Below are 16,215 nucleotides of genomic sequence, written 5' to 3'. Positions count from 1 at the left end.
ATCACAGCCCCTGTCACTGCACCTGCTTGGTTCCCTCTTCACCACCTGCATCTCCAGAAAGATTTTGCAGACGCTGCTCTGATACCTGTTTGCAAAAGCTGAGAACACAACCACTGCTACCAGCATTACCCAGTACCAATCCTTCCAAAGTGCCCAGTACTAAAACACCTCTGGAGGTCTGCATCGTGCTTGCCTGAACACTGGGTTAATTTTATTCTCTAAAACTGATTTTGTCAGGAACGGAACTTAGGATAACTTTATTCTTGCTGTGAAGTGTTAATTACATGCCCAGGGCCCTCTAGGAAAAGTTCTGCTTGTAAGCACAAGTTCAAAGAAAAAATATAGGAGTAAATACAGGTTAGATGATAGAAGAACTATAAATCTATAGGAGCTTGAAATGCCAGACAGAGAGGAGCAGTAGTGATTGTAAGGTGACTATTACCTTCAAAATATGCCGGAGGTTGTTTATCAGATCAGAGTTAATGAGGGAGAAATCTAATAGCACTATAATATTAAATTTACCATTTTAATGGTATCATCAATGCCCTATAATGTGGGCAATTTACAGAATGTCTGTCAGTGTGATTCTTCAGTGTGGTTAGTTACACCAGGAGCAGCACTATCACATCTCATCAGCTGTTCCCTTACAGAAAACACTGAGTGTTTTGCAGAGGATTGCAGAAGGCTAAGTGAGATAGCAAAATATATGTTTAAAATTATGGGAATGCAAAAATAGGAAAGATATTTATGAACATTGAGGGATGTTCACATTCCTGAAAGAAGTGGGTTCTGCTCTGCCCCACTATCAAGTCCAACCTTCCTACTTCTGCACTGCCACTGCCCTGCTGGGTTTTCCCCCAACTCTTCTTGCGCATCTTGCAGCGTTTGCTGCTTTACTCAAAACCTTACATACCTGGATTTAGGAGAGCCGAAAATAACCTCGCTATTCAAGTACCTTTTCAGCTTTCACATGGTAGCCCCCTCTGAACAAAACAAAACTCAAAAAACCTCACATCCTAGAAGAACACGAAGATGGCAGTAAGGGCTCAGAAACTAACAGGTAATGAAAAGAGTCAAAATATCCGGTTTCAAGGGTTTGATTACTAATTGAAGACCTGTGAACAGTAGGAGATGGTAATGCTGCATTTATAAATATCCATCTTGTCATGTATTCAAGGAAGAGTTTTCTAAAAGCAGCAGTGTCTTAATTTGGAGTTCCTCTTTCCTCCGTCACCTGCCTCAGCTCCGTGGTTCTGAGGCACAACGGTTCAAATTCATAATACAGCAAAGATTACCTGCACATTTTTAGCATATAACAATCTCCCATTAAGTAGTTTTAAATGTGGTAGAGAAATCCACGCTGTAGTGACACTATTTGAGTTGCCATGATGGTCTGAGATAAAAATGAAGTATCAATTTATTTAACAAGGGATACTGCTTCTTCCTACAGACCTCCTTTTACCAACGTCAACATTTGATTACTGTTTGCTCTCCTGTGAAATGAAGTGTTAAACTTGAAGTTTAAAGAAAAAGTGCAGGTAGTGAATGAATGATGAAGTATGAAATATAATTCAATAGCAGATGACGCTTCCAAGGTCTTTGATGTTTTTCTCCATCTTCAGCTCCAAAAAGACTCTGCAAGTAGAACTGCTAGATCACTATCTACCTGATTACTCTGTGATACACGTCTCATTTTGAAGATGCATTAGTCTTTCAAAGAGCCATTTATTAAACATTTCCATTTAAATAATAATTTTCACAATCCTCAGTGAAACAGATGTATTCCCTCTTAAATCAGTAATTAAGAGCAGCCTGAGACATTACAAAGCCCTTTAAAAGGAATTCAGGGAACTAGTGTCCCTCTTAAACAAATCTGTTCTGGCAACGACCCAGGAATCTTGACTTCATAACTCAAAGCTCTAATTATTCAAGAGGACGTTATAAAAAAAGGATACATCAAGACCTTTATGACTAATAGGAAAGATTTATTTCTCCTTCAATAGGGGTAGAACTAGAAATATTTGTTCTATTTTTTTCTACCTTCTTATTCACTGGGGGTGAGGGGAAAAGAAATCAATGAAGACTAATTTACAGAGTTATTCCTAGTAAAGGTACTGGATATGATTCTCCCCAAAGAACACCAGCTAGCAGAATCTAAACAGCTTTATAAATGATTACACGGCTAATCTCCTCTCTGCTGAAATAAAGACGGAAAGGATTTAGATGACAAATACAGCACGCTTTATGTGAAGAAGCATAGAAATGTTAAAAAAAAAAAAAAGATAATTGTTTGAAGATGAAATGTAGCAAGTCTGCATCCCCACCAAACCCTCAGGAGCTCGCATCTGCCATTGCCCTCCTGGGCTCAGAGACTGTCAGAGCAGCACTATATGTGACTGGGAATCACACAGGCATTTCTCCTCCTCTGCAGTGCCACTGTTTTTGCCCACACTACCTTGCAGGTACCGCACTGGACCAGAATAATATCTTATAAATAGGATTTACAGGATTTTCAGGTGTCCTCTTTTAAGTACTGACATCTTTGACAACAGAAGCACGGGACTTTTGTAACTGTGAAACCACCATGCAAACCAGCACGCCCAAGCACAAACATATCCATACAGAGCGATGGGTGCTTTCTAGGAGGAGTTAATCATGAAACATCAAACGTGAATCCCAAACGCAAATGTGAGTGGAAGAACAGGTTAAAAAATGGCTATGTGTTTAATTTTTCCTCATTTTAAACTTTTCCTTTTGCCTGGAACACTCATTCTGTTGGCTTGTAGCATGATCAATACGCTGTAAACCTTGAACAGATACATGGAGGTAGTTGAAATCAAACAGTCTAGATGAAACCAAACGCTGGGACACTGCAGCCATCACAAAAGATCTAATCAGGACCCTGGGACATCATATGAAACATCTGGATACAAGGACACTTATTACCTTTGACCACATACTCGTCAGCAGATTTTCATTCCTTTACTTTGGGGGATATCGTGGTTTGCCGATCTATAGTTTAAATTGTGATGGTGAATAAAACAACAGCAGGACAGAGTCAGTTTTGAAGCAAACAATGTGGGATAATTCATCTCCATCCCTGCAACCTTCAAACAGCAGTACCTGCTCTCAGCTCCGATTTACTCTCTGCTTTCCAAGAAACTCACAGCCTTAGAAACCTTTACATTTTAAAACATACGTGCAGACGTTGTTTGCACTACCTAAATACCCACTCGCAGATGCTTTGCTGTAGTACAAAGCAATCGCAATGAAAAAATGCAAAATTAAGTACACTGGGGACTAACAAAGAAAACTAGCCATGTAATCTCTTCCCACACTTCTTACCCAAATCTCCTTTGGCAGGTGGCGTGGGACAGCCTATAAGGCTGAGCTCTTCTGCTTTGTACTGTTCTCTGGTGCCTCATGCAATTTCAACTGGGTGCACAGTGAAACACAAAAAAAGCTATTCCTCACAAACGGGTAAGCAGATGGAGCAATATTTGCTATCATAAGTGCTTTTATTTCCAAACATAAAAAAAAATACCCAATAGTTTCACTGGCACAAAATGTGTTATTGATCTGAAAGGACAGACCAGATGGAAAAAAAAAGGTCTGAAGTCTCCTAGATTAAACAGAAATGACTGTGTACAGAACTAAACTAAAATACAGAAATATTGGCCTGTTGCTCAGAACAGGGCATTCTTCTCTCTCAAAAGTGAAAACACATCTGGTTCACTAATGTGTGAAATAATTATATCCCTGAAAACTGCAGGGGACTGCTGCAATTCTGCACACCCTGGAACACAGCTACAGGATTTTCTAAACCCACTGGCTGTACTCAAAATAGAATCCCTGCTGAAAATACAGGAAAAAGAAAATGTGCGCACAGTAGCTGGCATGGAACATATGCCTCATATTCTTCAGAGTTAGATTAACTCACAATAAAATGTCCTTGAGAAAAAATTATCTTTACATACTGCTGGTACCTGTATGTTGCACTCTAGTGATAAGGACATTATTTTAAAAATATTTAAAACTTTTTTCTAACATAAATCTTGTAAAACAATGTGTTATTTTTCATGGGTTAGAAAAAAGATCAGCTTGCCGTTCATCACCTTATCAGGGTGAGCCTTCAAATGAATATTTCACAGACACTGCAACTTTTTGTCATTACAGAAGCAGAATTAACACCTTTAGGAAGGGAACTGCAACAAAAGGTACTTAGATAATAAATACGGCTGCAGGTCTGGAAAGCTTTTCAGAATTCAAAGAACATTTGTGTACATAAACTGATGATTTATTGCCTGTGAAGAAAAATAATGTGCACTGTCAGTGATTCTGTTTATCCTTAATAAAAATTAGTAACTAAAAATAACCTCAAAATTGTGACTCAAATACCCTCACATGTGAAAACACATGCATTTGTAACAAAGTTCTTCCTGCTTCACTTCAACAATTTTTCCCAGTATACTGATACACTATTATACTCAATATTCTAAAGAAAAGATCCTTCTATCAGCTGGTTTGCATATCCCTTCTATTAATTCATTTTGAAGCTCAGAAGTACTTATGGGGAACCCAGTGCTACAGAACTTTAAAAGCTATCCTGGGAAATCACCTAAGCCTGTGTGTTTGACAGCAGTTTCATCACACCCCAGCCTATTTAGTCTCCCCAGTCCTCCATCAGCTGCACATGATGGTGGTTACAGATGTAGCATCTTGTGCAACTCCTGGAGCAACTGAACTACTACTCTTTGGTACTTCAATTATCCATGAAAACATTTAATACAGATAATAAGGTTCAATGTGCTCTTCAACATCCACTTACTAAAGTTTGTCCTTTAAATACTGTGAAGTTTCCTTGTTCAATATTATTGGTTTTCCTTAGAAAGAAGACTTTTCCTTTGCACCAGCAGATCGCTTGGAATAAAGAAACTTATTCTCAAATTTTCCACTGAAATGTGAGAAAGCTCAGGCCAGCCAGGTGCCTGGGTGTCACTGTCTTTTTCTAAGCCTCCTTACAGATCACTCGACACTTACACTATTGATTTTTATCCATTTCTTTCCATTTTGCTCCACACTCCCCTATAAGAGTGTATAACCACAACGGTTGGAGCTACTGCTCTGTAATTGAAGACAGAGGAACAGATCAAACTCTGGGAAGGTGAGAGAACAGACAGCAGAAATGAAAGTGGTAAATCTCTAACGTTAAGATCTCCAGCCAATTAATCCCAGGGCATGTACTTGTTTTGGGAAAGTGAATCAACTCTTGAATGATGACCTCCTGAGGTTTTAAAAGCCAGTTTTGGGAGGAAGAGATAAAAAAAACACAGATTGCCACACAGTGTCTAGGCTGACATCCAAGATTTAACTCTAGGTTAGCCGTTGCACTGTCCCCATTTCACCTACCATCAAAAAGACCTTGCACTTTCTGGAGTTCTGCTTCTGAAGACTTCAGCCTGGCGAAGAACGGAATTGCACAGTGCTGAAAGATGAGATAGATGCAGAATACACATGAATAGGGAGAGGACCACTGATCTGTTTTTTCAGTCATGTCTGTACCAGGTATACTCTTTGGCAAGTAAAAAAAAATTAATAAATGCCAGACCCACCATAGCTGCCTCTGCATGTCACATGGGACTGAAACAAGTGGACAATCAAGTACATGTGCGTAGAGGAGGAAAAAAACACCTGCTGAGATAAGCTTTTATGGAAATAATATCATCTCTCTGATTCTTCTCGATACACTTTGAAAAGAAAACTGCTGTCAGGTTGTTGAGAATAAGCAACTAGGACAAACAGCCAGTACTGCTTGTTTATTTTAAACAGATGCCCTCTACCATCATTTCAGAATGAGGAGATAATCCTGTCTGTTCAGCCTTCAATGAACAAGAGTTTAGACACACTGCTGCACTATAACATTAAAGTAAGTTGCTATCGCATATCTTTCTCAATTAACAATATTGCACAGATATCCCAAGGTAAGGCTACTTGGAAACACCTATTTAATGGATATATTCTTACATGTACTTCCAGCTAATCACATTTTCCACCAAATAAACAAAATCTTCACATACACCAATCCTGTCTGGGGGAGTTCTGCTCCTAGAAATACTCTCCAAAACCTAAAGTCAGGACGTCAACACACTACATCACAGACTCTCAGCCTCCCCCCAAGCCAGGTGTAACACAAGTCACATCAACTTCTGTTAGCACAGGTGTACTCAGACATGCCACGATGTGCTCCAGCAAGATGCCGCACACAGTTGGTAAACCTGTCCGTTTGCTCTTAAGAGCTTAGGCTGGCAAAATTGAGCTGGAATAAGTGAAACCCACTCCAGAAATAAGCCATAGGCAAAGTCTCTGCATCAGTCAAAGTACTTCTGGTACAGACAAGGCCAATCCGTTAACGTGAAATTGTTGCCAATTCACAGTCTACTGCAAGCTCAATGGAGCCATTAACTAGCCCACAAATAGAGCATTATTTCCAGCGATCTTCATTAGGCACATCAGAAAACAGGAAAAATGTGGTGCTTCAAAACAAAACGATGCAAAGGGAATAGCTTGAGACTGGACCAACATCTTGCTAATCTGGATGATGTATGTAAGGTTTTTTTCCAGTTTGACAGTGGATCCTACATGCTACGAACGAGAATAGTTATTTAACCTAACACATGAGGAGAATAACTTTGCTCAAGTTTAAGTTGTTGATTTTTCTTAAGTAGAAAGCAACAATACTCTTAAAAAAAAAAAGTCTCTGACCCAGCATTTTAAGTTAACACTGAAATGAGAGCATCAGGAAGAAAGGAAAGGAAATAACACACAGTTAGTTCAGCTGAAATAAAAGCTTGTTCAGTGGCTGAATTGCACTCTTTCAAAGATTTGTACCTTGTAAATGCATGGCTTCCTAAGCATGCACCATCCATATACATAAATAAGATGTCCTGCCTCTCTTCCTTGCTCTGGCTCAGTCCTAGATCAGGGTACTGAAGCTGTAAATTCTAGAGGAGAACGTTTTGGGTCTGCAAACAAACCCATGGGTTTGGTGTGGTAGTAACAGACAGACACGACAGCAGGACAACCAAACTTGGGGGCCACCTGGCAGCTTGTCACAGCTGTTGTTTACTACAGATCTTTGCAGAAAAAAATCAGCCCAGTGGGGAGCAGGGAGCTGAGGGTACAAAGACTCGGAGGAAACGTGCTGGAGGGGCAGAGGGCCCCGAGGAGCAGAGGTAGACTTCAGCTTGCAAAAATAACCATGTGGTTCACATACTTCTTTCAATAGTACTTCACTTTTGGGTCTATTTCAAGGTCTTATTCCTTTATGACTGCTCCCACGTTTAGGGATGAAGTCCTCTGGTCTCTCAGAAAATCATCTCTGTGTCACCCATTTAGGCAACACTCATATCCCCTTCAGGAGCTGACATCTTCCCACTCTCTTACCCTCAGTTATTTGCCAGAAAATAAAACAAACTCTTAACCAACTCTCCTAAAGTAAAAATCTAAATGATGGTTAAGCAGCGTGTCATTGTCATATGAAATAATGAGGTCAAGTCAAACTTTCTGCATCTTTCCTCCCCTCTGCTTGACCTCTATCTTCTACAAAAGCTATAGCCATGTCTTCACTTGGTTCCCAAGTCAGCCAAGCATGTAACCAGCATGTGGCTGTAGGGGAAACAGAAGCCCTCTGGGGTTTTTGGTTCACCTTCTGAACCAGACTAGTCAGAGCTGAACCACATGGGATTCTTACCAGAATTTCTGGGGAAGACCTGGTTAACATCTTCTTTCTCTGTTTTGCATTTACTAATTATCACTTCATTTAGCCCTTATATTAGTGCAGCAAAAAGCAGCTGTCAGGCCAAGCATGCTCAGTCCAAGTGACCTTGTGTTCTTGTTCGTGTTTACCACATAATCAGCAGGGAATTCCATTTTCAAAATACAAGACTTCATAATCCATTAGCACTGGAGATTGGTCCAGGGCTCTGGATTTACTGGTCACGTGTACCAAGGAATAAAAATATGAGTGTACAGCTAGATTAATCTCCAGACCTGTAAAGCATCCCAACCCACCGTGCGTGCAGCAGTCTCATGCAAATTCACATGAGTATTAGCATCACTCTTAAAAGCTACCACTAATACCATCCCCATAGTACATGAAGAAAAAATTAAACATTACTTGCTTTATAACTTAGAAAGTATGGAGACACAATAACTAACTCCACTTCTCAGATTTTGCATTTGTTTCATAAAGGGAACATAAGTACTGATGTTCTTATTAATATATCGACAACCCACATCTCCCCCAGCTATTTCTAAAAGGCAGGAATCACTTTCACTGCTCTTAATTTTAAACCAAAAGTCTTTAGCGAGTCCAAGCAGTTTAGCTCACCATCAAGTTCAATAAATCAGAGAAAAGAATCAATGGAAAGCATTTCAAAATGTAACCTTGGTAACACAAAAAAAATGCCTCCACAGAACTTAGGCTCATTTGCTTTGTTTGCTGCTTTAGAAATTGGAATGTAACACATAGGCACAAGGACATTAGCATCACGACACCGCATCTCCCAAGCCTAACATTGCCCATGCTCTCCTAGAAGGCACTTTTCGCAGTATGCTTTAGAAACCTGCAGCCTGGGAAGTTAGATGATTGAAAACTAATCATATTTCACGTTGACAAAATGGAAAATGGAAGTGTTCAATAGAAAATAATAATCCATATTTATTCTTTATGTCCATGCACAGCACTTCAAACAAATTTGGTCCATGCTTTCCACTGATAAAATGAGAATAAACTCAACGGTGATATACAGCATCTGTCATTTGAAGAATCAACATTTTTCAGTGCCACCACAAAATTTTAACTGTGGTCCTACACAGTTCTCATGCATGCAACACTTAGATTGAAAATGGCAATTACTCTACATACCATTATGTGATATTTGTTGGCAAATACTGATTTTTGAGTGGCAACATCATTATTCAAGATTTATATCAGGATAAACAACCTCTGATTCATGTTGAGACAAAAAACTTCAAAATATTTTGCTGTTCATCTCAGTATGCTATAACTAAGACGTTTTCTAGTTCTTATCCCAGCCTAATCTGAAAGGCATATCGTTATCCCCACAGCTCATCAAAGCTCAAGCAGAAAAACCTTTGCATTAGAACAGCCTCTCCTGGCAGCTGGGGAATACCAAACAGAGGTGCAATGAAATTGGATCATTCTCTGCTCTTTAAACAGCTTCCCAAAATGCCAACTACACTCTGATTTTGAGTAAAGATTCTGAACTTCTGAAGATTACACCCTCTAAACTTCTCAGTTTTCCTCTTGGTTGTTTTCTGAGTGAAAAAGAGCATTTCTTTCTCAGCTTCACTACCTCTGCTGCTTATCTCCTACTTGAATCGAGGATGACCTTCCAAAAGTGGCAGTTGCCTGCTACAGTGGCACCCAGCCATAAAATGCTGCTTGATTTCACAAGTTAAATAAGCATCAAAGTTCTGCTAAGGAAATAAAAATAAAAGCAGGTTGTTTTTAGTCATAGGTTTCAAACCAATAAGGAATATTCACAATAATGATATTAATGAAGACTATTTCTAAGGCAAGTACTCACTTCATGGCTGCTTTTCAGGGTTTTTTCCCCTCAGTACGCATCACAGGCCTGCATCAAACCATCAACTGTTCCAAAAAGGTCATCAAAAAAGCAGAGTTCAAGGATGCACTGCTTTTCTTTTCAACCCTACCTGAACCCTATCTGCTCTCACACATGAAAGTTCGCCCAAGCTGGAAACTGAGTCTCCTCTGGAGCTGTGCACACTACCACATGAAGGCTGCCTCAGAAAAAAAAAAATTAAATTAAATTCTGCCACATGTAATCCACCAGGTCAATGTTTTGTTACTTACAAGGCACAGCATGGCGATAAAGGTTATCTCTAATAGTCTGCTGTAGATCGTGATCTGGTGATCCTTTCTGAAATCTCTGGTTGAGATAATGTCTCAGGTCTTTGTTCAGTCGGCTTCCTGCAAAGAAAAAACAACCATTTATTTATTTCTAAATGCACACAATTAACATTTCCAATTCAGGCAAATGTTAGACTTCCATTCAGAGTCCCCTAAATTATGGCATGCTGACTTTATGAGCGGAGGCTCATCTTCCTCTACAAATGGCTAATTACCAAAAATAACTTGCTGTAAACAAGAGGTCTCTCTTGTCTCATAATGCATCTTTCTTCCTGTGGTGTTAAACAGATCATCATTCCCTTTTATCACTTATTTGTCTGAGCAAATGGAGAAAGACAGATGATGCGAAAAAGAAGAAAAATAATAAAGGTAGAGTATTGCTTTTGCAACTCACTGGTAAAGGCTGCTCCCATTAGGGGTACTAAAACATCTGAACATGGCACAAAATCAAATAAGTGCTTTATTTTGCACTGCTATCTACCCCAGCCCACAGAAGGAGGTAGGAAAGAATTGACTGAAGGAGCTAAGAGCACCCAGAGTCCTTAAAAACAACAGAATAATATCTGACACTTTTCACTTGAATCTATTTCCCCATTCAGTTTTCAACACTTTCAGAAGTGTGTGAGAATAAAGACAAATGAGTCAAAACCAAAACTAACAAAAAACAAAAATAAATAAAAAGAAACATAGTAGTTAATGAATATTGCTAGCTGCTGAACATCAAATCCTTTCTTGTAGCAGAACATATGAAACGGAGCAACTTAAAGTCTTTTCCCAGAAATGAAGTATTTCCAAATCTGGAATAACATTGACATTAATTTGACTGAAGAGTAAAGTCAGCCACACAAGAATGTACAGAGAACAGCAATAGAAACTCTTCTGTTCTAAAAAGAAAAGAAAAAAAATATGGAAAAGCTTCAGAGAAATGCAACCAGGATGATCAAAGTCTGAAGCAGTTGCCATGTAAGGACCAGGAGAGTGGGCTGGGATGCTGCAGCCTGTTGTGGACACTGGCCTCCAACATGCCCAGAGGGCAAGTGGGGACCGCCTGCTCCCTGCCCCTGCCAACACAAGGATTGGGAGACACCAACGAAAGCTAACAGGAGCTTGGTTCAAAACCACGCGACAGTGGCAGGAGTTCACACAGGCTGTGGCAGATCTCCTTCCTGGAGAGCACTGTGGGTGCAAGAAGCTTCGGAGCTTCAAGGGGAGACTGGAAAAACACTTGGAAAACGGAGCATCAGAAGTTGCAAAAGAGGGTGTAGGAAATCCCTTGAGCTGAAAATGAATTGCTGGTGGCTGGGAGATCTGGGAAAAGAAGTGGGGGACTATCAATCATCTTGCGCTTTTCCTTTCCTTTGCTAGGCATCTTATTTATGGCCACAGCTAAAGCCAGAATGCTGGGCTACATGGACCTTGGGCTGAACCACTGCAGCTGTTTCTATGGTCTTCCATAACTTGTATTATGATTTTTTGGATTGTGAATACGTAATGGAGAGGTCATCTCAATAACTGTTGACACTGAACATAGCATCACAGTTGCAGACTCCTGGCTGGAGCCTCTAGGAATCCCTGCAGAACAAGTCAAGAATATTAATACTGCAATGGAGTGCAGTTGGACAGTGGGTCTGGGAGGCAGCAGCAGTACCAGACAAATGAGAGGAAGAGTGTAGACAGTTAGATGACCATGGGCAGGAACAGCCTATCCGCCTAATCCAGTCCTGCAACATTTTAACAGAAATGTTAGTTTAAAACCAAAACTAAACACAAAGAACCCTAGTCTGAAACACTAAGTCAAATTCTAAAAAGTAAATAGATGACTTGTATTTAGGTTCTCCAGGAAGGCTTAGGCAGCAGGCCCAGGTATTAAAAGAAAGAAAAATTTTAAAGACCGAGATGCTCATTACAAAAATGGCTCAAACGACAAAACTGAAATTAAGGCAGATAAAACTGGCTCATGACACTTTCCTGAGTTACCCCAGCAACACCCCTCACTCCAAGAGCAGATTATCAAACCCATTTTCTAACAAACGGTCTCCGATTATTACACTATAAAAATAGCTTCTCACATAGGAGGCACTTGGAGAGCTTGGGAGACCTGTGGGCTACAGTTTTCTGATTTCAGAGCCGACCTTCCAAACTCCAGATTTTTTATTTCATACCACATTATTTTACTCCAGAGAGAGACTAGGCACAACAAAAGAGCATCTGCTGAAATAATAAAGCATTTATTTATCTTTTAACTAAACAGTCCATGTTCTCCTTTGTACTAAGACAAGGTGGTTTCTCATAGCAAAAAGAACAAATATGACAAAGAGTTTGGACATAATGGGACATAATTTGGACAAGGGTTTATTCCATTGACGAAATTAATGCACTGAACTGCACGGATCATATAACGTAGGCTTTCTCCTGAAATATTGTGTGATTCATGATTCAATGATTTATGTCACAATAATGTCTAGAGGTGAAAAAGCTCTGCTGAGCTAGGGCCTGTTTGACCACAGAAAATACGCAATTTACTGATGATATCTGCTTTTAGCTTCCCTCAGTGCCCATTCCATCTAACATCTCAGTCTATTACAGCCCCCGCTGGAAAGTTTGCTTATTTGGTTTATGCAGTAGCTGGGATTTCCCAGCTGAGTCACTGATGCACTAGCCAAGATGGCAGTTGCAAAAATAGGGGCTATAGCAATACTTACCCTCACATGATTGTCCCCTCAGGGAGCTCACAGTGATGCTCATTTCCATTACATTTATTTTAAATGAGGAGGAAAAAAAAGAAAAGATTAAAAAAAACAATCAAGTAAAATGCTTGCTGAGCCACATTTTTGCTGCTAAATTCCAGAAAATTCTTGAAAGAAAGAAGGGCTTCTTGGAGCCCTGATGATCTCAGCTCAGCGGCCACTGAGACCACAGCTGTGGACAAATGCAGGCAACTCACTCCAGAGCATGGAAGAAGATGATGAGCCAACACAGAACTACCACCATGTAGAAAGTTGCCAAAAGGATCCACTCTGGTACATGTTGGATTCTTTACCATTTTAAATGTCTCAGTCCAGTCTGATCACCTTTTCCAAAAACATCCTCAGACTTGAAAAGGCATGCGCTTGATATTGGCATTATTTAGCAGAATCTAGTGGTAGACACAAGTTTATAAACTCTGCTAAATTCTTTTTCAGATGGAAATGTATGCACCCGCAATTCCTGAGAATCTGAAAGACATACCAGTGACGTTTCAGCAAACTCTTGTGTGCAAATTGTATCAGTAAAATTCATTCTGACCCTCAGGGGCACCCTCTTGCTTGTGCACGCTCCCTCTGACAATGAGTCTCAGCCTCGGATGGCTTCTGTCCATACACCAACCACCATCAGGCTGGGTTGATGGGCAGGTGCCCAGAACCACCTGAGTTTATGAAAAGCCCTTCTTTTGTAAAGCCTAATTCCATGCCTAAATTGTGCTGAAGAAAATACTCAGCTCTGGTTTCCTTAGAGATGAGCTATGTTAACCAGACGTATACTACTACCCTTCAAAATACTTCTCTGTTCTCAAGGAGATTGGATCTTACGTTTACTCTTTTGAGATCCTTTCTTCTCTGTTAAAAGGACGCAAAGAGATCCTACAGTGGTAACGGTGGAGGAGCAAAAGACACAACCCAAAACCAGTTATTTCTAAATCAGAGGACACAGGTCTTATGAGCCAGTGCTCGGCTCTCCCTTCCTGCTGGCCAGGACATGCTGGAAATACATTTATTTGCACAGAGAAAAATCACATTTTTATTTCTGTAATCAAAATTAGGCTGATATAGCTAGCTTTAGAAAATCAGACACGAAAAATGCAAAAAGAAATTCTTCCTTACTAACCTAACCAAAAATCATATTTTAAAGTTTTAGAAGTAAAGCATGTTCAAAGATTGGTTTTTGTTATTGCAACAGTTTCTTTCCTTTTTTTGTTTTCCCCTGCTGAATGAAACCAATGCCTTTCTTTAAGTGAAGATACAGTCAGAGAACTGACGTCCCACTGCTTCGCTCCCCATTGTACTACTCCAAATCTAAAATGTTTCCATCTTATTATCTGAATTCTTCTTTACCTTAGGGCAACTTCTTTACCTTCTTTACCAACAGGCAACTCACTGAATGGCTGGTTTCCTCAATTATTCTTCATTACTATCCTGCATTTTAGAGTACGTCAATCGTCCTCCCAAACCATGACATCATGACAATACCTTAGCCGCAAAAACAAACCCCAAGAGGAAGCAAAACATGTCTCATAGAAAAAAAATAATATTACTGACATAGAGTTTTCTGAGAAATAATAAATTGTGCTTGCCAATTTTGTGGAGATAAATATGTAACCTAGACTTTGTTGTAATTAATGAAAAACATTGACTGTTTCTAAACACTCTTCTTTCAAATTCTCGATCCTCTGTCACGCATTTGTCCTCCAACAGTTACCTAATATTAAAGTCACTAGAGAAACCATGATTTGAATTATGCTCTGATGCTTATTGCTACAATTTCCATTTTCTGTAAAGGAGAAAGCTGCATACCAGATTATCTAACATTGCCTTTGCTGCATGAGACCTTCCATCTCTTCCAGAGCACTACCATCAGCGAGCAGCAGTGCAGACCTGGGGGGCTGAAAGCCTCTTGCCTTATTGACATATGGACTTCCAATAAGGAAAGCAGACTGCATAAATGACCAAGCAAAATCTGAATTTTTTCAAGAAAAAGCTGAGCGTGACCATCGCGGGGCTGACAGCATCTTCCTGCCAGCTGGTAGCTACTCTATGCCAGAGCTGTGCAATACGTGTAATCTGAAGATACATCTTGAACTCATGCTTTATGCATTTGGAAACTATCGTTTTATAGTTTATGTTTATATGAATTACTGCAGCTGTTTTATCTCATTTACGTTTTGAGGTGGTCATAGACAATCCTGATAAACAGCTATACTCTGACAGAGCCTATAGATGCTTGTGCGAAGATGGGTCAGGGTCAGGCCTGGGACGCGCTGGTCTCTGACCTATATTACACTCCAATAAGCAGGTTTACAGTAGTATTATATTTTTCCTTTATTCTTCTTTGGGAAGGCTATCAATGGCTACATTCACAGCAACTGATAGCATCTGAACTGGAAAAATCCATTTTCCATCCCTGAATTGCAGCAGAATCCCCCTTCTCTTGTCGGGATCTCTGTTTAAAGGCATCTTTAGCAGAAGGATTCTCTGTGGGCAGACAAAGACCATTTCAAAACAACAGGGCCATGAAGCGATGAAAGGTTAAAGGCCTCGCTAAAGGGATAAAAGTGCAATAGAGTCATCTGGATTAAGACTCTCTCGCCGCCCTGATGTCTACATTGAGAGGGAAGGATTCAATTTTTTTAAAGACACAAAGATTGCACATGTTGGATTTGCAGCATAAACCCCCGATTATAACATATTGCCTTTCCTCTGAAGATCTCTTTCTGAAGGTATTTAACAAACATTAACAAACATTATCACGGTTAGCGGGGTTTTATCTCTGTGCTACAAAACGCAGAGCAGCAGATACGGGAAAAAAATCCAAAACAAATAAAAAAAACCCACGAAACCCAAAACCACTCTAACAATTTAGAGGCGTAAGCAGAGAACCTGCAGCTCACATTTTCTAAAGCAGTGAGTGGACCTGCAATCTCAGTTGACTGGCCTTACAAGCTGAGTGACTTAATTTGTGCTCCCTTCTCCAAGACTCCACCCAGCAGACAGGACTCAATGCAAACTCATCTATAATTAGAATTAAAAATAGCTCCCCTTAACTGTGAAATGTTTTAAAATCATCATCTCCCTTACAAAAATCACCTAGTTTTTTTTCAAAAGAAATGTTAAAATGTTAATAAAGTAACTAAAGACAGATTCTACATCTATTATTCAATTCTTACTAAACAGAGAGGTGTAGACAGGGCACCTGGGAAGCAGAAGCCACTTCTTAAAACTTTTCCATACAGCACTTGGCATAACGGTAGTGCCAGGGCATCACTACTGTGTCTTACTAATGTTTGCAATGGAATTTCCTGAAGTCCTCATATAAAGGTGGCCCTGATACCCAAATATATGTTTTATTAATGTCTGGAGGGATTCATATTCTATTTCTGGATCAATTAATATAGCAATTTTCATGGCAAGATCCAGTAGGCAGCAGCCATCTTAGAAGACAAATGAAGGCCGAGTGGATTTTTATCATTTAACAAGACTGCACTGGTAACCACATCATCAGCA

At 39.8% G+C, this 16,215-nt stretch overlaps 1 protein-coding gene across 1 annotated transcript in view; it reads right to left on the bottom strand.

The window, feature by feature from the left end:
• The window catches only part of MAGI1 (membrane associated guanylate kinase, WW and PDZ domain containing 1), a 354,654-nt gene that overhangs the window by 162,149 nt on the left and 176,290 nt on the right, over window positions 1-16,215 (bottom strand). Inside the window, exon 2 of the mRNA XM_086618809.1 lies at window positions 9,902-10,018. Within this exon, the coding sequence (XP_086474935.1) occupies window positions 9,902-10,018 (117 nt within the window). The remainder of the gene's footprint in view (window positions 1-9,901; window positions 10,019-16,215) is intronic.

The sequence above is a fragment of the Tauraco erythrolophus genome, chromosome 12 (assembly GCF_009769465.1).
Source record: "Tauraco erythrolophus isolate bTauEry1 chromosome 12, bTauEry1.pri, whole genome shotgun sequence".
NCBI lineage: Eukaryota > Metazoa > Chordata > Aves > Musophagiformes > Musophagidae > Tauraco > Tauraco erythrolophus.
This window is presented reverse-complemented; position numbering and strand designations above follow the sequence as displayed.